A 24468-nucleotide genomic window follows, 5' to 3' on the forward strand; every position below is an offset into this window, starting at 1 on the left:
CTATTTCTGTCCTGTATTTATGCTTTGTTTTTGTTTGTTTGTTTTTGTTTTTGTTTTTTAGATTCCACATATGAGCGATCTCATATGGTATTTTTCTTTCTCTTTCTGGCTTACTTCACTTAGAATGACATTCTCCAGGAGCATCCATGTTGCTGCAAATGGCATTATGTTGTCGGTTTTTATGGCTGAGTAGTATTCCCTTGTATAAATATACCACCTCTTCTTTATCCAGTCACCTGTTGATGGACATTTAGGCTGTTTCCTTGTTTTGGCTATTGTAAATAGTGCTGCTATGAACATTGGGGTGCAGGTGTCATCCTGAAGCAGATTTCCTTCTGGATACAAGCCCAGGAGTGGGATTCCTGGGTCATATGGTAAATCTATTCCTAGTCTTTTGAGGAATCGCCACACTGTTTTCCATAGTGGTTGCACCAAACTGCATTCCCACCAGCAGTGTAGGAGGGTTCCCCTTTCTCCACAGCCTCTCCAGCATTTGTCACTTGTGGATTTTTGAATGATGGCCATTCTGACTGGTGGGAGGTGATACCTCATTGTAGTTTTGATTTGCATTTCTCTGATAATTAGTGATATTGAGCATTTTTTCATGTGCTTTTTGATCATTTGTATGTCTTCCTTGGAGAATTGCTTGTTTAGGTCTTCTGCCCATTTTTGGATTGGGTTGTTTATTTTCTTCTTATTGAGTTGTATGAGCTGCTTATATATTCTGGAGATCAAGCCTTTGTCGGTTTCACTTGCAAAAATTTTCTCCCATTCCGTAGGTTTTCTTCTTGTTTTACTTCTGGTTTCCTTTGCTGTGCAGAAGATTGTAAGTTTCATTAGGTCCCATTTGTTTATTCTTGCTTTTATTTCTTCTAGGAGAAAATTTTTGAGATGTATGTCAGATAATGTTTTTCCTATGTTTTCCTCTAGGAGGTTTATTGTATCTTGTCTTATGTTTAAGTCTTTAATCCATTTTGAGTTGATTTTTGTATATGGTGTAAGGGAGTGTTCTAGCTTCATTGTTTTACATGCTGCTGTCCAGTTTTCCCAATACAATTTGCTGAAGAGACTGTCTTTATTCCAATGTATATTCTTGCCTCCTTTGTCAAAGATGAGTTGACCAAAAGTTTGTGGGTTCATTTCTGGGCTCTCTATTCTGTTCCATTGGTCTATATGTCTGTTTTTGTACCAATACCATGCTGTCTTGATGACTGTAGCTCTATAGTATTGTCTGAAGTCTGGGAGAGTTATTCCTCCAGCCTCTTTCTTTCTCTTCAGTAATGCTTTGGCAATTCTAGGTCTTTGATGGTTCCATATGAATTTTATTATGATTTTTTCTAGTTCTGTGAAATATGTCCTGGGTAATTGGATAGGGATTGCATTAAATCTGTAGATTGCCTTGGGCAGTGTGACCATTTTAACAATATTGATTTTTCCAATCCAAGAGCATGGAATATCTTTCCATTTTTTAAAGTCTTCTTTAATTTCCTTCATCAATGGTTTATAGTTTTCTGTGTATAATTCTTTCACCTCCTTGGTTAGATTTATTCCCAGATATTTTATTACTTTGGGTGCTATTTTAAAGGGGATTGTTTCTTTACTTTCTTCTTCTGTTGATTTATCGTTAGTGTAAAGAAATGCAACTGATTTTTGAACGTTAATTTTGTAACCTTCTACCTTGCTGAATTCTTCAATCAGCTCTAGTAGCTTTTGTGTGGACCTTTTAGGGTTTTCTATATATAGTAACATGTCATCAGCATATAATGACACTTTTACCTCTTCTTTTCCAATTTGGATCCCCTTTATTTCTTTCTCTTGCCTGACTGCTGTGGCTAGGACTTCCAGGACTATGTTGAATAGGAGTGGTGATAGTGGGCATCCTTGTCTTGTCCCAGATTTTACTGGGAAGCTTTTGAGTTTTTCACCGTTGAGTACTATGCTGGCTGTAGGTTTGTTATATATAGCTTTTATTATGTTGAGATATGTTCCCTCTATACCCACTTTGGCGAGAGTTTTTATCATAAATGGGTGTTGAATTTTATCAAATGCTTTTTCTGCATCGATTGAGATGATCATGTGGTTTTTGTCCTTTCTCTTGTTGATGTGATGTATTACACTGATTGATTTGCGTATGTTGAACCAGCCTTGTGTCCCTGGGATGAACTCCACTTGGTCATGATGTATAATCTTTTTTATGTGTTGTTGAATTCTATTTGCTAAAATTTTGGTGAGGATTTTGGCGTCTATGTTCATCAGTGATATTGGCCTATAATTCTCTTTTTTTGTAGTGTCTTTGCCTGGTTTTGGTATCAGGGTGATGGTGGCTTCATAGAATGAGTTTGGGAGTATTCCCTCCTTTTCAATCATCTGGAAGAGTTTAAGAAGGACTGGTATGAGTTCTTCTTTGTATGTTTGGTAGAATTCCCCAGTGAAGCCGTCCGGTCCTGGACTTTTATTTGTAGGGAGGTTTTTAATTGCTATTTCTATTTCCTTTCTAGTGATCGGATTGTTCAAGTGTTCAGATTCTTCTTGATTCAGTTTTGGTGGACAGCATGTTTCCAGAAACTTGTCCATCTCCTCTAGGTTATCCAGTTTGGTTCCATATAGTTTTTCATAATATTCTCGTATGATATTCTGTATTTCTATTTTGTTTGTTGTAATTTCTCCATTTTCCTTTCTTATTTTGCTAACTTGTGCTCTCTCTTTTTTCTTCTTTGTGAGTTTGGCCAGAGGTTTGTCGATTTTATTTACTTTTTCAAAAAACCAGCTTTTGGTTTGGTTGATTTTTTCTATGGTCTTGTTAATCTCTATTGTATTTAATTCCCCTCTGATCTTTATTATTTCCTTCCTTCTGCTGCTTTTTGGGGCTTTTTGTTCTTCTTTTTCTAATTCATTCAGGTGGTGGGTTAAATTGTTTATTTGAGATTGTTCTTCTTTTTTGAGGAAGGCCTGTATCGCTATAAACTTCCCTCTTAGCACTCCCTTTGCTGTGTCCCATAGGATTTGAGTGGTTGTGCTTTCATTATCATTTGTCTCAATGTATTTTTTAATTTCAGCTTTGATTTCCTCATTGATCCATTGTTTTTTCAATAATATATTGTTTAATCTCCATGCTTTCCTTTTTTTCTCCTTTGTTTCTCTGTTGTTGATTTCCAGTTTCATGGCATTGTGGTCAGTAAAGATGCTTGAGATAATTTCTATCTTCTTAAAATTGTTGAGGTTTCTTTTGTGCCCAAGTACATGATCGATCCTGGAAAATGTTCCATGTGCACTTGAAAAGAATGTATATCCTATTTTTGGGGGGTGTAATGCTCTGAAAATATCCACCAAATCAAGTTTTTCTATTGTAGTATTTAATTTCTCTGTTGCCTTGTTTATTTTCTGTCTGGAAGATCTGTCTAGTGATGTTAATGCAGTGTTAAAATCTCCAACTATGATTGTATTCCCATCAATATCCCCCTTTATCTCTGTTAGTAATTCTTGTATGTACTTAGGTGCTCCTATATTGGGTGCATATATATTAACGAGTGTAATATCCTCATCTTGTATCACTCCTTTAATCATTATAAAATGTCCTTCTTTATCTTTCTTTATGGCCTTTGTTTTAAAGTCTATTTTGTCTGAAATCAGTACTGCAACACCTGCTTTTTTGGCTTTTCCATTTGCATGGAATATCCTTTTCCATCCTTTCACTCTCAATCTATATGTGTCCCTCTCCCTAAAGTGGGTCTCTTGTATGTAGCATATTGAAGGTTCTTATTTTATTATCCAGTCTGCCACTCTGTGTCTTTTGACTGGAGCATTTAGTCCATTAACATTTATAGTAATTAATGATAGATGTGTGTTTATTGCCATTTTGAACTTATCTTTGCAGTTGAATTGGTATACCCTCTTTGTTCTTTTCTTCTTCCTTTTGTGGTTTGGTAATTTTCCTTTGTATTTTCATGGATTTTATTTAATTTTTGTGACTCCTTTGTAAATTTTTGGCTTGTGGTTACCCTTTTTTGTAAATCTATTAACCCATTACTATAACTGTTTTTATTAAACTGATAGTAACATGATCTCAAACCCATCCTACTGTTAAAAAAATTTAAAAAAGAAAGAAAAAGATATTCTATATTTCCCTGCCTCCCTCTCCCACTCTCCGTGATTTGTATGTCTTCTTTTATAATTTCATGTTTACTTTATTTGTAATTCATGAGTTATCACCTTTCTAGTTGTGAGTTTCTCATTTCTGTAGCATCCTGCTGCTTTTCTATTTAGAATAGCCCTTTCAATATTTCTTTTAGCATGGGTTTAGTGTTGCTAAACTCCTGCAGCTTTTTTTTTGTCTGTGAAACTCTTTATTTCTCCTTCTATCCTCAAGGATAGCCTTGCTGGATAAAGGATCCTAGGCTGCATCTTTTTTTTCATTCAAGGCTTTGAATATATCTTGCCACTCCCTTCTGGCCTGTAGTGTTTGTGTAGAGAAATCAGCTGAGAGCCTTATGGGGGTTCCCTTGTAACTTACTCTTTGCTTTTCTTTTGCTGCCTTTAGAATCCTTTCTTTATCCTTGACTCTGGCCATCTTGATTATGATATGTCTTGGTGTGGGTCTATTTGGGTTCTTCCTGTTTGGGACCCTCTGAGCTTCCTGTACTTGGATATCTGATTCCTTCTTTAAGTTTGGGAAGTTTTCAGTCATGATTTCTTCAAAAACCTTTTCAATCCCCTTTGATCTTTCTTCTCCTTCTGGGACCCCTATTATGCGAAGATTGGGACGCTTTATGTTATCCCATAGGTCCCTTATGCTATTTTCATTATTTTTTATTTGCTTATCTTGTAGTTCTTCTGAATGGGTGCTTTCTATTGCCCTGTCTTCTAGATCACTAATTCGTTCCTCCGCAATATCTAGTCGGCTTTGCACAGCTATTAGATCATTCCTCATCTCTGTCAATGAGTTTACCCATTCTACTTGGCTCTTCTTTATAGCTTCAATTTCATTTTTGACATATTTTATATCTCTAAACACTATCTCTTTTAATTCCTTCAGCAATTTGATCACTCCTTTTTTGAAATCTTGATCCAGTAGGCTATCGATGTCTATTTCGTTGATCTTTCTTTCAGGGGATTTCTCTTGTTCTTTTAATTGGGAAAGGTTTTTCTGCTTCTTCATCTTGCTCATACCTCTCTGGCACTGTGGTTTATGGAGTATCAGTTGTTTATTTTGGTCCTTAAGGATTTTATCTATCTGATGCCTATTTAGGAATAGAACTTAGGAAAAAAAGAAAAAAAATAAGAGAGAGAGAGAAAGAATTTTAAAAGAAGGGAGAAAGAGGGTTTGAAAACAGTGTATAATGAATAATAGAAGAGTGAGTTGAAGCAGAGTATTAATCGGGTTGAGACGTCCTTTTGAAACCTTTACAAAAAAGGGGGGGGAGATGAATAGATGTATTTGAAACCTGTGTCTAATCAATAGCAGGACATCAAAACCCAAGAGAAATAGAAATGAATTAAGAAGTAAAGATTAAGAGAGTAATAGAAAATAGAACAGGTAAAAACAGATTTAAAAAAAAAAGGGGGGGGGTTGTCGGTGTTCTCCTGGAGTCTGTGTGCTTTTAATGTGAAGTCTTTCTGTCTTCGTCCTGTTTTGGAAGCTCAGCTTGCTGTTTTCAGAGGCCCTCCATTGGCGCCCTCTTCTGTGCTGCTCCCAGCACCTGTCGGCAAGCAGATTGCGCCTCCTCCTAACACTGGGTCAGGTGCAGCTCTCTGCTGTGGGCGGGCGGGTCGCTGCCCCTCCGGATGCCGCAGGCAGATGTTGCAGACTGGCCGGGTAGGAGGGCGGGTTGTGTCCCCTCCCAGCACCTCGGTCAGGGACTGTGTTCCTGCCCGAAAGGCGGGGGCCGCTCTCGCTCTACCTGCGCCGCCGGTAGCTCCGCTGCTCTGTGCGGCTGCGAGCTCCGCCCTGGTCGGCGCTCCGCGGGTGGGCTCGGGGAAGACCGAGGGACAGCCCTGTCCCTGCTCCCAGCCAAAACCCAGCTCCTTGTTTGTCTTTGTGGAGCAAGTTCTCTGAGGGACCAGGATGGAAGGATCCTATCTGCCTCGGGCTGCAGGCCAGTCTCAGTCTGGCCTTTGAGGCTGCTAAGCCCTTCCGTGGGAATGCAGGTTTCGCCCCCGCCCCCGCCCTCGCCTGGGTGCTCAGCGCGGAGGATATGGCGGCTGTGCCTGAGCCCCGCCTCTCTTCCCCCGAAAACTTTCCGCGGGTTTTCAGAGATGGGGGTGTGCACCCTTCCCCTGAGAGCACATCAATCTTGCTGTTTTATGGAGGGCCCAGGTTGTTCTGCCCTGTGCACCCACAGCCACGGTGCGCAGCCCCTTGCGTTCCCCCGGGGCTGCCTCCGTGCAGCCGCCCCCGTCCTCCGCCCGGCTTGTGCAGCCTGGCCCTGCCCGCCGCTGCTGGCCCGCGTCTCAGGCTGGGTGTGGGGGGGGGGGACGCTCTGTGCCCGTTTAGCTTAGTTCTGTCAGTCAAGGGCTGCTCTGTACAGATCCGAGGCTCGGAGGCTCCCCCTCCGTCCCGCTGGCCTCTCAGTTGGAGAGGGGAGACCCAGAGAGCGAGCGCCAGTCCTCCTTTGCTGCTCCCTCCCCGCGGGACCCGTCCCACGCTGCTTTGCCTTTTGTTCTTTCTTTTTTCCTTTTCTCCTACCAGATTTTTGGCGTCTTTATCTTTTGAAGAGGGCGATGTTCTGTCAGAGTTCCACAGGTGCTCTGGTTGGCTGAGTGGGTCTGTAGATGTGGGTCTTGGTGTATTTGTGGGAGAGGGTGACCTGCGAGCGTCTTTCTACTCCGCCATCTTCTCTGTCCCCTCCTCTAAATCTAACTTATACTCAACACTGAAGTCATCTTTTAAAATTTGAAATCCCCGAAAACCATGACGGCCAATCTATTTAAAAATTATTCTGGTGTTTTTAGCGGGTGATGCCATGATCAGGCTTTTGTGTTAACTTTGTTGTAAGCATTCTGACTTATTTTCATTGCTTATTTTATTCTTTTCTTTTATTCATTTAGGCAATTGAAAAATTGCTTTAGTTAATGATTTGCTAGAGTTCATTTGATGTAGGCAAGTTGCATATATTTAAATGCTATCTGAAGTATAAAAATACATCATTTTCAATAATAATAAAATAAGCAAATTTGACACAAGTAAAAGGTGAAAACATAAACAGTAAACAATAAATCTTGTTAGGGAAATAATGTAATGGAATGTACCTGTGGTCCAACAACACCTCCTGGACCAGGAGGGCCAGTCTTGCCTTGAAATCCCTAAGGGGAAAAAAAATGTAATCCATAAAAAATCTACACAGGACACAAAATATAAATTAAAATTCTCTCAGATAGTTGAATAATCCACATTAAAAGAAAGCCATCTTTTGATTAAAAGTGCTTATTTTTATATGTTTACGAATTATTACATTCTAGTTCTCTTTAAAATTTATCATCTTCACTATTTCACACTGTAGTCCTACAATTACTTTCAACAAGCTTAAAAAAGGAAATAAGAAAGTGGGATGACGCTGGAGCAAAAATATGTTCTTAGTCCTCTTTCACTATGTCAGACAACGTAGAAAGTTTAACCTACAAACATTTACAGATGAAATAAATGATGATTTAGATTTTTTGGAAACAGTCCATGGGTTCTTTATACAGAGATAACTCTACAGTCTGTGATATTAATGCGTTTCTCTTTCCTGCATTCCAAAATGAGCAAGATACAAAAATAAATTTATAAAAAGAATACTTTGCATGATTTGTAATCATTTCAGCATTTTATCAGTGTTCTTCCCTAAAACCCAAAAGAATATACTTACAAATGTACCTTGCATATAATGTGGTCATTAAAATAAACTCCAGTAGATGTGAGTGCATGCATTCACTAACAAGGACTTTGGGCATATATTCTGGTAACTGTGTGTCTCGAGACTCGTGGGTTATTCATTCTGCATGACCATACTATGATCGCAAGTTTATTTCTCATGTGAGTTAATTTACACTTAATAGTTGGAGAAATAGACTCAAAATACTGAGAGAAAAACTTGCCAAATAACTGAACTAAAGCAAATGGTATTTGCAAAACAGTTATTCATTATAACATCAAACTGGAAATAAGAAAGTTAGAAAGCAAAGGGAGAAACTGGCCCCACGTGTGAACCACAACCTTCCTGATAATTATGATTAAATTATTTACAAAAACAAAACTTAAACGTAGGAAAAAATTCTATATTTGTAATTATTTTAATTGATGCTACAGGGAAAGAAATCAGATTTCTCCTATTTTTTTAAATAAAAGAATGAATTCTTAAGACCATCAGGTTTTCACCTGAGCTATTACTCACCATAGCAAAATAAATCAGTTCAAGGGAAATATCTCATAGAATTTATTTAGTAATTTATAAAGGGAATAGTAGCTTGACTGCTTAATTTTAACTTCTCAGGAACTTACTGGTTTGCAAGTTTGCATATACACACATATAAACACATATATACATTTATATTATATACACAATATTTTTTTTCTTTTCTACTGAGAGCTAACAGCTTGCTGTTACTTACCATTTGTTTACAGCATTTAGTCCTACACCCTAACTACTCCTTAGATGATCTCAAGAAGTTCCATGACAACTGCTACCTATAAGCTGATCAACTTCTCTGCAACCAGCTATTTCTCAATGTCTAACCTCTGCTGAGTTCTGAAACTCCGCCAGTAAGTGCCTACTTGACATTTCCAATTGTATTTCATGCCTCCTCGACTTAACATTCTCGAGATTGTTCTCACTAAATGAATCCTCTCCTTTGATTCTCCCCCTCTGTTCTCTCCCTTTTTAAGCAGCGACTGCAGATCTCAGGCTTTCCTTCAGTCCTCAGGCTCAGTCATTTAACCCTATCAGGTCATCTCAGAAACCCTCTCAAGTCCAGCTTCTCCTCTCTTGTCTAGCAGACATGTTTGATTCAAGCTGTACTCACCGCTTTCCTCGACCACTGCAGTTTTTCAAGTCACGTTCACTCACTTGCCCACCTGTCGTCATCTCATGAAGGCAAATCTGTTCAACTCGTTGCTAAGCATGTATCATGAAATACCCGTGACCAAGTCTGTACAGTCTGGGCCCAGTCTGATGCTCCAGTTACCTCTTTGCTTTGAAGAGATGTGCTAAATTCTAGCCATGCTGATTTTCTCAACTTTCCCTGAACCACGTGTTTGTATGGCCTGTTCCTCTGTCTGGATTATCTTTTGCCCAAGTTCTAATCACAGAGTTTGACATGAAGATGTAAACACAATTCAGAACTTAAAAAAAAATTAGTCTTATAAAGTGTTTTTCCTAGTAACTGTGAGAGCAAGAATAGCACACAAAAATGATAATGGTAATAATTAATTATGAAGATCAATTGATTAAAAATAAATACTTACCCAAGGAAATTCTGTGGAAAATTTGCAACCTTGTACTCATATACTCTAAGAGGGTGCTAGCATATCGGAGTGGATGACAGATTTGGGAGGCACTGGAAAACAGCACTGCCATATGTCTACTCATTCAAAACAATCAGAGTGTTTGCAAGTATCTAATAAATCTGACACTAGAGATCTTGCAAACAAACTATGTACAAGAAAATTTTTATAGTTCAGAATTGAGAAGAGGAGTAGAGCTCAGCGGCAGAGTGCATGCTTATCATGCACGAGGTCCTGGGTTCAATCCCTAGTACCGCCATAAATAAATAAGTAAATAAAAACCTAATTACCCTCCCAAGACAAACAGAATTGAGTGTGCTTGTTCAATATTGTCAGATTAAGGCAATACTTGCCATTTAATATTAGGATAACAAGTTAAACTATGTTTTCCAAAATTCCTGGAAACAGAAATTAATTTGATACATGGGTAATAGAAACGTAACACCTATTCTGATCACCTGTAAGGGACTGAGTTAATTTTAGGATCAATGCACAATTTAACACTGTTTCTGCAATAAATGTGGGCTGTTTCAGCACAATAAAGGCTATCTCTAATTATTCCTAGTGGCCTTAAAAAGCTTTAAATTGTAAGACATCAGATTGAAACTTTGATTCAAGGATTTCTGTCTGGGGACAAACCTCAAATATAACAAAATAATTTCTTCTTTAAAATAAGTTAAGACATATATATCAAAATACAGCAGCCCTAGATTCTGACTCTTGTACAAGGCAATCTTTAAAACCCCAGTCAGCACAGAATTAGGTAAGAAAGAAAGGTTCCTGGCCGTGAATCCTGGTGATTCGCTATTGCTCTTAAAAGTGGACTTGAAATTAGGAATAGAATTTTCCAGAAATAATTCTAGTCTTTGTTTATAAGAAACTACTAGACTAGAATATCCATCCGAGGATCATTAGCTAATATGCTATTTTTCCACTTTAACTTTAAATGTTATATATAACATGGTTACTTTGGATAGAAGCAGAAACTCTTGATTAAATTGAAGACAAAAGGGATTTTATAATGATAAATCTCTAGGTACTCCTTCCTCAAAAGACACTGTAAATATTCTAGAGTTATTCCCAAGAAGCTCCACCACGACTTAGTTAAAAATGATTGACTGCAAGATTTGAATGAGAATATATTTGCAAATTTGCATGAGCATTATCCCTTAAGAGAGTTTATTTTATGCTCTTCATGCAGATGTCATCCCCAAGAGGAAACCCAAACAAGTTTACTCTTTGGTCTCACTAAATCATTTTTGATTCCGCTTCTGTAACCCAAGACTTTGAAGTTTACAATCTGACTGAAGCTGAGAAGCTATTACAGTAAGAATTGTCACTTGGTGAACAAAACAGGAATTGGCTGCTGCTGACACTGTTTCTCCTATGCAGAAAATCATCATGTTTTTCAGATTTTTATTGTGCTTTTCAACGGAACTCCAACTATGTGTTCATGCTGGCAGAATACCTTAAAATAATTTTTAACCACATAGTCAAAGGTAGCCTGTGTTTCGGTTTCCTTAAGAAATCTGGATAAAATCAATCAATGGTAGGAACCAAGAATCGATTCCAAGGAAACATGCTAATCCATAATGATTTCTGATGAGACCACCATCCCACGGCAATAGCCAGACACACAGGCTTGTAACAGTGGCAGAACAAATAAACAAAACCACTAGGACTCTTAAACCACAGCTGAGCTTCCAGTTTCCCCTCCGCCCAAATCACTGTGATACATATTATTCAATTTATTTAATGTTCTATGCCTTATAATTTTAAAATAAAATTATTACATTTTTCCCATTTACATTTTTCTACTTGAGAGGAGAGGATGGATTTGACATAGTTCCAGACCAATTATAGCTTTATGGTTCCAATATCAGTAAATATTTCATCCCTTAATTCTGGATAGAAGAATGTGTTAACCACATGGCTTATTGTATTGTGTCTCCTTTAGAAGTGGAAGGGTGAAGGGTGGAATATATCTGTAAGAAAGACTTCAGTGAAAGGGTCAAGGCTGACAAACTTGTGGAGGTATCCAAAAGATAATGAGGTCTTTCCATCAGCTCATCCCTAACGTGCTGTTATTGAAAACAAGGAAAATAAAATCAAGTAACATCCCTGTCCTCAAGTATATTCATTTAGGTGTTTAGATACAAACATGGGTCTCTTTATGTATTTAAAAAATATTTTTAAAAAGGTTAAGTGAAATTTCTCCATTGTCTTTAACCTGGTAATTGACCTGTTAATAATAAAGGAGCTTTCTGTGACATGATGAGGTGCTAGAGATGGGAAATTTGATTTAGAAGAATGGGGTCACTTACAGTCTCCCCACGTTGCCCAGGGTGTCCCGGCAGGCCATCCTTCCCAGGTGGTCCCTGAAATCACAAATATTAAACATCAAATGTCATAAATATTCCTTGAATTATATTGATTTTATATATGGTCGTATATGTATTTATCTCTTTCATATAACTCTATAGCTATACCTGAGACCAAGAGAAAATTGTACAACTGCAATCTCAGTTTTCTACATTTAAATATTTTATTAGCATCTATCTTTTAAAAAAGCATATTCATATAGGTTTGTATTTTTATTTTTGTAAAAATGTTGGTGCTTCAGTACTTGACAAATGAATATTTCTCCCTCTTTTGGGTGATCTGTTTCTAATTCAATTTCCTACGCATCAAGACTAGGATAACAGAGATAGACAGTGTCCTCTAGTGGTGGTCTCAGCTTCTAGCTGAAAAGAATGTGAAAGAAACACAACTCTTACTAACAATGGCATTTTACTTCTCAGTTGCTTCACGTAAAGGAAACAAGGTGCAATGGCCAATTTTAGAAGTCATCAGGACCAGTTTTTCCCCATAGGTTTTCTTGGAAGCATAATGTTTACTGAGCACTGAGAGCAACTCTACTACGTTACCACTTTCTATAAAGGATGCTGTCTCTGTCATGACTGAAGAAATAAATGAAACTGTTAAACAAGTACTTAAAGTAAACAACTCTGTGAGGTTCCTGTTTTAGATATTTAGTAGAAGTAGACTGCTTGTTTAGGCGGCATTATAGATTATTCATCCAACTTGAAACCATTAAGCATCAAGTTCAAATTTCAAAACGTGTAATAGGTATAGGCAGAGATACTCTCATTCTTCTGGATAAACAAAGAGAAATGATCACTTTAATAACAACATTTTTAATGATGGCAGGTGTACCTCTCACAGTATGTTGATTAGTTAAATAAACCTACTTATTTAAATAAATACATTATTTACATAAATCTATTTTCAAACATCAATTCTTTGTACATTGAGTTTCAAAAAAGTCTTTGTTTCAAAATAGGATCATTTTCACAGCTTTCTTTCGCTGAAGTAAGACTGTTTCTAGGTTGAGTACAACATTTCAGGAGAAAGGCTTTCTTTGTAAAATATTATAACTCTTTAAAACAGTGAACTTAGATCTAAATAATGTCACCTGGGGTTTAATGAAACATGATTTTTAATGGCTTTCTTTGATTTATTGCGGGAACAGTGTTAATAGACCATATAAAGAATTCATAGCATCAACATTTTTCTTGATTTAAATATAGATCCTTAATATTAATTGATTAAACCTAAGTAATTTTAATGGCTCTACACTACTAATAAAATAAACATATTAATTACCAAATAATTTCATGTCATTAATTTAAAAATAATAATGTCATTGATCAAAAGCGACTGTCCTTTGATGTCGCTGGTGAAAAGCAGGGACAACAAATTTATGTGAATGGGGGTGTGCACATACAGCAAACTGTGAAAAGACACATAAATAAATGTTAAGATGTTTTTCACTTCACAGTAGCACTGAGTTTTGACTTTTCTCTAACTAGAATGTATCTTATAGTAGTCATGTTACAAATCTTAATCACCTAATTTTTTTAAAATAGGGTAAATATATGCTGACATTGGCATGAGAGTAACAGACTTTAAACATGAACATTCCAAGTGCTCAATCCATAATCAATGTGTCTTGTGAATGTATATATATTTTGTCATTTATTTTCACATATATATGAAATATATTTTCTGATTACATTGAAAATGAATTGATTAATCTGCAGGAAGAGGAGCTTGGTTCTATCCCTCTACCTGAATCTTTCCTTCTAAACATGAAAGAAATTAAGACATTGCTTTCCTATATGTTCTACCACTGCATACCAGAGAAATGATAGGTGCTTTTATTTCATGCTCTCATGTTTCACTTGTCAGAGCAACAGAGTATAAAAATCATTTTGTTTAGGAGTGAAAGCGATGTTCCTTAACAGTGTCATGTGTCTCCAAGCAGACTGCATGCTTCTCAAGTGTAGGTATTTATTATACTTCTAATATTCCTTAGAGACAAAATACATGCATGATCAATGTCTCAAAGCTTGTTGAAAGATACATGCGAGAACAGACTGAAAAAGTCTGAGGAAAAATGGCTGTCTTTGACAATAAATTTATATTACATAAGGGAAACTACTAAACAATTTGTACAAATATGATTGGTACGATAATGCTGAAGCGATAAATAACACTGGATTTTATGTTGCTAAACAATGATCTATCCACATGGCTTCAAAATACTTTTGAAAGAATCTTATGTGCACATTTTTGCAACAAGATTTTCACTTCTTTGTTTACGTGCAGCTTTGCATGAATTAATATTACATTTGGTGTAAAACTAAAATAGTGGGTAAACAATATTATATGCAAGTAGTATCTGTATTATCTTTTATTTAATACTAGCTATTTGTATTAATACTTTTATAGAACTATAATATAGAGAACAAACTTTCTTGACATGTGTGTAATAATAAAGCAAGACTGTTCGTGATAAACTAACATTTTAAACAATGTCAAAAAATATTGCAAAAAGAGATTATCTCAATATTTAAGTTAGTATTTCACAGTAAATAATTCATTTTTAAAATACATGTGCTAAAGTCACATTTGAAAGTAATCAGAGAGAGGAGGTTAGTCAAACTCAATCAAAATACTGGAGAACATTTATTTGTAAATGACTTTCAAACTGTTTAAAAATATAATGTAATCACATATAGAATTTATTTAAATTTTTAGCATCTTAATTCAGAGTTTTCTGAAATGTTCCTTTATGCAAGATTGTTATTGGACTATATTTGGTTAACTATAATTATTTATATTATATATATAATTAATAGAAATTAGAAAATTGGGAGGAACAGTTTTTGAAATATTGGCATATACAAAAAGTCTTCCATAACTTTCTCATACAAGATGTATGTTGTTGTGGTTTTGTCAAAAAGTTTCAGCTCAAAAATCAGTTTAAAATATTCAGCCAAAAATCTATATCAATGTGTCTCTAAATGAAAATATCTATGATGTGAGTAAAACTGCCAGTAATTATTTACTGGAAACTAGTTATTTGTATTATTACATTGAAAAAAAATTGGCTCTTAAATCATTCACTGAAAATTTTAGCTATAATTTGTTTCCTACAGAGTAGATCATATTCAAACTATGTTGGTCTTATTCTCAGCCAAAATGCTTTTGAACTTTGCTGTTTGAAGTATGGCCCATTGACCAGCAGCACTGCCATCATCTGGACATTTGCCAGTAATGTCATGTCTCAAGACCCATCCCAGACCTACTGAATCAAAATCTACATTTTTAACAAGATACTGACGTGATTCACGTGCACATTGAAGTTTGAATAGCATTGTCCACTCTAGACTGGAACAGGGCTTCACAAACATCAGCAGGCATCAGAACTACAGAGAGATTTTGTTAAAACACAGACTGGGCCCCACTCCTATAGTTTCAATTAGGTAAGAGAGGTGAAGACAAGATGTTGCATTTCTGAAAAATCCCATGTGCTGCTGATGCTCTGGTCCAGGGACTACACTGTAAGAACAATTTCCTTAGATTAGTGGGGGCTGTGGGCTATGGTTTGAATGTCTGTGTCCCTCGAAATTCAAATGTTAAAATCCTAACCCTCAAAGGTGATGTTATTTGTAGGTGGAGCCTCTGGGAGATGCTTAAATCACAAAGATGGAACATTCATGAATGGAACTAGTCACTTATAAAAGACGCTCCAGAGACCCCTTTCTGCCAGGTGAGGATACAATGAAAAGTCCATTACCCAAAGGAGGGCCCTCCCCCACCATTCTGGCACCCTGATATCTGACTTCCAGGCTTCAGAACTGTAAGAAATGAACTCTGTTGTTTATTTGCTACAGTGTGTGTGTTTTGTTTTTGTTTTTGTTTTGTTATAGCAGCCAGAACAGACTAAGACAGTAGGTAAGCTGATCCTAGCTCTTATAAATAAACTGAATAAGTTGCCAAAAATTAAAAAAGAGAGAGAAAAGCAACTGAGCACTGAGCACATCTTATATTCCCATGAATATCTGTGTAAAAATTAAAGATATCAATTAATTTTGTCAAAATGTTTGATGAAGATATTCAAAAAAGTGTTGGTCTAAACAAATTTTATAACAGGAATATGATTCAGGAAGGGTTATCATTACCTTTCCTAAGAAGAATACATTAGAGACAAAAATACTAAATACAAATAAATAGATCTTGATGTGATAGAAGTAGTATCAAAACGTCATAGGGTGTTTAGGAAGTGACTTTTTGAAGAAGGATACATTCGATGACGGAAGGTAAAAGAGAAATTGATACACCAAATATATGAAATTCAGTAATGATTTTTAATTGAGTAGAAGGGTACTTGAGAAAATGATACTAATGTTGTTCTAGTTTTCATATACTTTGAAAGAATATTTAAACAGAATATTTAACTAGACATATATAAATAATATTTATTTATTAAATAAGGTATATATGTCATATTCAGATGCATTTATAAACTCCGTAAGTTTAAAATATCTATATCCTTTGGTGTTATTAAGCGTAATTTTATTTTTATAGAAATTTTTATCAATATTTATATCTAAAATTTTTTAAATATCTAAGCTATTACTCTGGAAAATTTGAAAAATTGGCCAATGAAGAAAGAGAAAGAAAAAACTATGACACTCACAGGAGGACCTTTTGGTCCAGGGAATCCAACTGGACCCTGGGGTCCTTGAGGCCCCTGAAAAGGAAAAAGCAATGGGGAAATTTAAGAATATGCTTTAACAGACACATCTTTATACTTTTTAGTTTATTTCTATAGATAAAAAGCAAAATCGAATACAGCTCCTTTACCATAATGGCAGAACTATGGCAACACAACAAGATAACCTACATTAATCTAAAAGCAAAACGATGATTTTTCACACTATTCAGTACTCAAAACTGCACATCCCATCAATGGTCTTAGCTCAAGAACACTGTAAATATTTAGAATTCATATTAAAAGTGAATAGAACATAGATGTATCAAGGAAGTCCCATAGATCATCTATTTTTAACATTGGCTAGAAACATCCATAAAAGGAGGCTATTTCAATTCCACAGCGCCACCAAAAAGAATAACTATTTTTAAAATTCACCCTATAAATGTTCTGGCTCTAGTGATACAAAACTAACAGAAAAAAAAATGTTGCTATCTCAAAAGACCATAGAGGATAACCTGTAACTAACCTCTGTATTTAAAATATATTTACTTTTAAGGATGTCACTATTTCATTTTACTTATGTACAAACTCCTTTGTAGATAAGATAAAAAGAACTTTTTATATAATATTCTCATTAACATTCAATCCAAATATACATTTATAATATTGCTTTTGACTCGATGCTTAACCAACCATATTGTTCAACACTCACATTTACATATTTTTAAAATGCATAAAGTCAACCCTATTACAATGACTATATTGGTGGCAGCAAAAAGATAAAAGATAATTCTTTATATGACTGGAACATGATAATTATATTTCTAAAAGGACTGTATAGAAAATGGAAAATAATACAAATAAAATTTCTTAAATAACAGAATTACAGTAGGCTTTATTTATACTTAAATAAAAAATAAAGTTTACTAAAGTTGATCTTTAATATAATTTACTCTTTTCAATTTACCAATTTAGCCTTCCCACAGGAAATTTCATTACCATTCTTAATCCAATGCAAGTGCAGAAATCAGCACAAATTTTTGCTATTACCAGCATCTTATCTTATAATCAAAAAGAAACTTCAAGGTTAGGTATGTCATTAAAAAAACAGATATCTCATGCAATTACCAAAAACACTGGGTGGTTGGAACTTAGAAACTTTGGTATTCTCATTAAAGTATAAAACTATCATTCTTAAATATCTAGCATAAAAAGAAAATTATAAATAAAGATAATTTTAAATTCAAAATTTAAAAATGGTATTCCTTTAAGGTTATGTAGCAGGCTCTGTATCATAATTTCTGAAAATGTCATTTCTTTGCTTTCTAAATTTTTACTGCTTTTCAAATAAAATATGATTTTGAATTTAAACTTGTTTAAGAAAGATAAATTTTCAAAAATCATTCCTTCAGAGAAAAGAAAGAAGAGTGGGTCTTTCTGTATAAACTGCACAAAAATGTGTTGACACATTCTCCTTGTATTAATCAAAAAAGTTTCTAGGTAAGGCAGAAATTATGTAAAAACTCAGTGTAAAGATAGTGTTGGAACTCAATTAGTGTTGCCAGATAAAATACTGAATGTTTACTAAAATTTCAATTTTAGATAAATAACAAATAATTTTAATATGTCCCAAGTATTACAAGAGACATACCTATGCCACAAAATATTCACTGTTTGTGTAAAATTCAATTTATTGAGGTGCCTTGGGTGTCTTAGTTCTTTGTTTTTGTTTCATTTTGGTTTTGCTAAATCCGATCATCTTAGACCCAACTAAAAGCTGCATTAAGTCTTTAATAGCAGGCATTCATGTTTTGCAAATCCTGAATATAAGGGATCATATTTAACCTGCAGAGTATTCTGATGACTGTTTACACACATATATATACATAATATGTATTATTTATACATATATACTATATATATATACACATGAATATATTGTTAATAAGAGTTCGTTGAAATGAGCATTGCCATTTCTAAACCAATGGTACAACAAAATTCTCTCCCTGAACTTCCCAAATCACATATTTTGAAGAAAATATTTTTGTGATATTACTTTTATTGTTCTTCAACTGTGTGCCTGAGACATAATAAATAGTTCATGATACTTAAAATTCTTTGCAGAAAATGTGAATATATTAGGGAGAAAATGTCTCATCCACTACACAGAACACAAGAAATATGTTTTGCATCTTTAAAACGTAAAAATGTTTATTGAAAATGGTTTCAAGCTTACTTAAACAATCTTTAAAATCAACCTTTAATTTGAGAGTCTCAAAACATACTTTTCTTACTCTCAAAGTATTTTTACAAACATTCAGTAAAGTTATCATGCTCTGGGGTTATACTGTTCTGTTCTAAAATAAATTTGCAAAGATTTATAGTTGATTATGAAATTTTGGAATGCATACGCAAAATATGTAAAGACAGAATAGGGTGTGTTACAGACAGCTCTCCTATTTGTGCTACAATTTGTTAAACGGTTCTACTCCGTTTAATGATTCAGTCATTTTAATTGATTTAGCTGTATCCTCTTATTAAAATGACTTTGGCCATAAACTATTCAAATGTATGTATTATTTACATAGTCAAAATGTACGGGATGAACTTAACTTGGGAATAGCTCATCAAGAGTGAGAAACATTTAGTAGAAAGTTTAATTTAATTAAATTTGAACCAAAGCCTTGAAACAACTGTAATTAAATATTTATTCTTTTGTCTTATCTACTGACATTTCTGTCACAAATAGAAAGTTTATTCCAAAAAAAGACCTATTCTCAGTTTTAAGTTATACATCAGAGTATTTCTGCTTTTCTTGTTGTGAAATATCTATTATAAACTTCAAAAAATAATATACAAAAATATATTAATATATCTACATAATATTAAAAATTATAGACTATTGAGAAATGAGACTAATTTCTTTGACAATAATACTGAATTAATATTTAAAATTCTTTCAAGAGGATAGTGTTCAAAAAAAATCTGGCTACAAAAATGCTATATTTTGCCAAAAAAAATATAATAAAGGGCATGCTTACTCATGTGTATTTAGCTTTACTTTGTATCAATTGAAAATCAATTTACTAAATAGTTTTTCTATTTACTGGAATAGATGTTTTATCTTGATTTGAATGTATATCGATTGTGACTTAATGGCTACTAGTAGCTTGCATTTTACCAGCACAGACAGTGCTGCTGTCAGCACTCAGACAAAGTGAGCATCAGTATGGGAAGCAAGAGGTGTGGCGGAGAAGGTAATGGGTGTTATATGCACATTTAAAAGAAAAAAATATTTTGGTGTTGAGTTAAGAGTTGACATCATAGGCCAATTATACACATTATTTCGCTCATTTTTATAACAGAATTAACAGCACATAACAAAGCTTTTCTAAGAGAAGTAAATTAAGGAATACAAATTTTAAACTCTGACTAGATTTTGTGGATGACTGTGTCCATGTATTTGCAGACACGTGTAACTTTTCCCGGAAATTTGAACACTTGCAAAATACTAACATTTATATGATGTGACTGCATCATACTCACTCTTTCACCAGGAGGGCCAGGAGGACCATCACCACCTGAAGTGCCCTGGCAGGAACAACAACAACAACAAAACAGAAAAGAAAAATCAGTTTTGATTCCTTCTTCTGGTAACATCCGTCCTCTGGAAGAGGCCCTTACAGCAGAGCCCAAATGGAACAAATGCTGATGATACCTTGGGACCGGGTTTCCCAGTTGGACCCCTCGCACCTCTCGAACCTCGAGGACCCTGCACATGAGAGCAAAGAGGAAACTGATCTAGTTTCAAGCAGATCCAAAGGCACGGTATCAGTTTTTATTTTTGAGGAACATTATTTTGAAAAGTTAAACCCAAAATGAAAAATGAAACTCATTATTTTAAATCAAGGAACCTACCGTTGGACCTCGCTGACCCCGAGGGCCTGGTTTGCCAGCAACGCCCTGCCAAGGACAGTTCAAACAGTTTCAGTATGAGGTAGATCACAGTAAATTGTGTCTGGTGCTGAGAGACAGGTACTCATGCAAGAATTATATTAGATAATCCGGAACAGCATACTCATATACCATACCCGTGCACCTTTCTCTCCATTGGCACCTGGAAACCCAGGAAATCCAGTGGAACCCTACAGAAGAAATAATAACAAGCCATGAATGTAGTAACTAATATTGTTAGCCACAAGCTGAGTCTTTTGAAACAGTGATTCTCAGGAGCTAGTAGCATTCAAATCAAAAATATAATTTTAAGATACAACCTCCATTTATGTATTTAGAAATGAACTTACAATAACAGCTGAAATCCTGGAAGCATTGAAAGCATGAATTGATAAAATATTTTAGTTTTTAACTTTAAGTAAATTAATTAATCAAATATTATCATTTCTCATATTAAAAAACAGCAGTTAAGGGGCATTTCATATAAAATAAATTTTTGACTTACAATTCTACATACTTGCTTCAACTCTGAAGAAAAATTTTATTTTTCACAAGCATGAATAATCAAGTACTAAAATAGGACTTTCATAAAATATCTTTCCTGAATTAACAGTATTGTGTTCTTATACTTACCACTTTTTAGTTGAGTATTTTTATACCTTTAGAACTGGATCAAATTGTAAACACTAAAAACCTTCATCCACCTTTTCTGTTTGATGTTTGAATGTGGTTAGATCTAGTTGAAAGTCTGAATTGGATACTCCAGCATTAAAATCCATTTTTGGAATTCCAAAAACATAAATTCAAGACTTATGTTTGTCATGCATTCACCTAAGTAAGTTGGGTACATTACTTTTCCCTTTTGAGCATAGTTTTTTCTTCTGCAAAGTGATAGCAATCAATTGCATCTTACAGGTACTTTGAAATTTGTAGGAAATTGGAATAAAGGAAGGCAAGGTATAAAAATGATAATGATAAATAACAGTAAATAATGGTTATTTAAAGATGTAATAAGCACAGTAGAAGCATTGTGTATTTTAATCCACAAACAGCTCTATTTTACTAATATAATTTAATTCCCCCATTTTACCTTGTATATATATATTATATATATATATATATATATATATATAATCTAGATTTTCATCTGCTGAGATTCCTTTGAATATGACTGTGATTGGTTTGCCTTGTCATTGTATCATGAAATAGAGCAGATTAGAGTTCAATCCTTGCTCCTCAATTTACTATGAGACCCTGGGAAGGGTAGGGTGGGGGGCTTCCAAATACTCACTTTTCCTATTCGTACCAGTGTATGGATTATACGCAATAAAGCGTACAATGTCTAGCGAAGAATAGTGACATGCCAATTTTAAACACTTCCCCGTGCACTGAGGAAGAGTAACAGTGTCTTCTTTGACTTGAATATATGCCTTACATTTTTTATCCACTCATTTGGTTTGAGCTATCCCTAAAGTAATGTTTCTCTAAGTGATAAATAGCTCCTCCATATCAGAATAATCTGGAGCGATTGCTAAAAATAAGGACTGTCAAATCTCACTGCAGACATACTGAGACAGATTCTCTAGCAATAGGGTCCAGGAAACTGCATTGTACACAATTTCTCCAGGTGATGCGTACAGGATGGATGCTATCAATTTGTATTTCTACCACAAGTCAGGAAATTGTATGTGAAACCTTACGGGAATTGATGGACAAAACTCAGCATACACTGCTAAGCTTTTTATGACCCATTCAGCAATATATTCTAATTCCTGCCTGTAGAGACCACTATGTGATCACCCTAAGGACAATTGTTAGGACATATAACACTCACATAAGGGGGAAAAAATGTCTTCAAATTATGTGTCTTTGAAGGGCTCTCAAAGCCTTTCCTCTTTCTCCACAGAGAATCAGATAGTCTCATCTGGGAGGAAATTACTATGTGACGACTCTAGGAGTTTGGGAAGTGAATATAATCCAATATGGATATAATTCAGCTCTATCAAATTTAATTTGGGGACAAATATTCATCTGTCTTGAGCAGAACAGAAACACATTTACAAAGACTCCACTCAAGCAAATTGCTCATAGGCATTAATTTTATGTTTAATAAATTTATTTTCTTACATAGTTTCTGCTGTAAGAAATTTATGGGAAACAGACAAAAATGTCTACCACCTACTAAACAGTTTGTACTAAATGGGCATATTCTTTTCTCACATAAGGAGAAGTCAGTAAAACATGTAATTTCCACGAAAAGGCATTATCTGCTTTTAAATGGAAAAAACAGTTAGCAAACAAAAGGCCAAAAAGTCAAAGGTTAATGGCAAAATTGGCTCAGTCAATATGTATGAAACTTTCAAAATTATCTTAAATGCTATTTTAAATATAAAAGAATCCTAACTTAGAATAGATTTTACTTTCTGAAATAGCTATCATTTTATAGTGCGTAAGGCAGTGCATCTTCCAAACACCCATTATGGCTTATATTGCTAGCAAGATATTGGATACATTATATTGCCTAATTATAGTCCTTAAATTGCTTGAAAGGATAACAGCTGAATTTCACTTCTAGTACAATAAAGACAAAAACTATTCAAAATTCATTGGTTTCCACATAGGAAAAAAATGTGAAGCTATCTTTGATGTACCCATCATTTTTTGTTGTAGAACAGAGAAACGTAAATGGTTTTGATCATAGAAAAAAGTTACAAAGAAAAGTAATATAAAAAGATAAAGAACAACATTTCAGACATTTAGGTTAGAGGGTAAAAATAAAAGATTTGATTCCTCTAAGAAGAAACATTCCTTTTAAGTCATTCTAGTCCATTTTGTTAATAAAAATAACTCAATGAATGCCAGAGAAATGACTTAGGAAAAACAGAAAAAGATAAGAATGTCAAAGTCATAAAAGAAAATTGTACTCATTCAAGTAACATGTAAAAGCAGTCTTCTGTTTTTAAATCAAAACACCACTATTGCAGTTCAATGTAGTAATCAGATAAAAAAAATTTAGCAAGTAATCTAAGAATAGTTTAAGGTGTTGGGTATGCAGTGAATATCTTATTTTACTCAAAATCCTGTGAAAATGAGTGACATTTGAAAGGAAGATAACTAGGTGACAAAGCAGTGTATTAGAGACAATATTTAAAAGATGAAAATTACTAATCAGTGTTCTAAAGAAACATGTAAACGATGTTTGTACTAATTTTAAATCATAGCTGAAATGAATCTTATTTTAGAAGGACCCGAGTACCTCCTACCATACAAGGGAATATATATTCTAGATATTCAATGAAAAATTTTGGGACAAAACCACGTGGCAACTTTAAAATGTTGTTATCACACGATGACAAGTCACAAGTGCATGCAGTTCTCATTGGTCAGGAGAAAGAATATTTTTGTCTCCCATTGATTAGCTGTGACACTTCCTAATAAATATATGTTTGGGGATTATTATAAAACTAGAATTTATCCTTACCTACTAAACTTGTTGAGTCTGACTGCATTAAGCAGGGTTAGATAAATGATAAAGAGATAGGTTGATAGATAATAGGTAGATTGATAGATAATCCCATGTGCATATAACTACCTTAATATTAATAACCAAAATTTATATATTAAAACATTTAACCACTTAATGTAACTAGTCAATACATCAAATGCAGCCTTAAAGTTTCATCACTAGCTTGAGGAAAATTACTATACCAAGGTAAACAGATATTTCTAAAACATCTTCCTTTTTGCTTAAAATATATTTCAAATAGTCAAAAATAGAATTTGAGTGTATTGAGTGTAATTGAGTGTAGTGGGCTAAGTGGTGCCCCCCAAAAGATATATCTAATATTCAAATGCTGGAATCTGTAAATGTTACTTTATTTGGAGGAAGGGGGCCTTTGTAGATGTAATTAAGTTAAGGATCTTGAAATGAGATCATCCATTTGCTCTAGTCTCCAGAACTGTAAGAGTA

The 24468-nt window shown here is 34.6% G+C and overlaps 1 protein-coding gene across 6 annotated transcripts in view; it reads right to left on the minus strand.

The window, feature by feature from the left end:
- The window catches only part of COL11A1 (collagen type XI alpha 1 chain), a 491382-nt gene that overhangs the window by 71965 nt on the left and 394949 nt on the right, over nucleotides 1-24468 (minus strand). For all 6 annotated transcript variants that reach the window (XM_074370060.1, XM_074370058.1, XM_074370057.1 and 3 more), the window contains 7 exons: nucleotides 20636-20689; nucleotides 20463-20507; nucleotides 20263-20316; nucleotides 20091-20135; nucleotides 16527-16580; nucleotides 11803-11856; nucleotides 7246-7299 (listed from right to left, as the gene is read on the minus strand). In XM_074370060.1, coding sequence (XP_074226161.1) covers nucleotides 7246-7299; nucleotides 11803-11856; nucleotides 16527-16580; nucleotides 20091-20135; nucleotides 20263-20316; nucleotides 20463-20507; nucleotides 20636-20689 — 360 coding nt within the window. The remainder of the gene's footprint in view (nucleotides 1-7245; nucleotides 7300-11802; nucleotides 11857-16526; nucleotides 16581-20090; nucleotides 20136-20262; nucleotides 20317-20462; nucleotides 20508-20635; nucleotides 20690-24468) is intronic.

The sequence above is a fragment of the Camelus bactrianus genome, chromosome 9, assembly GCF_048773025.1.
Source record: "Camelus bactrianus isolate YW-2024 breed Bactrian camel chromosome 9, ASM4877302v1, whole genome shotgun sequence".
NCBI lineage: Eukaryota > Metazoa > Chordata > Mammalia > Artiodactyla > Camelidae > Camelus > Camelus bactrianus.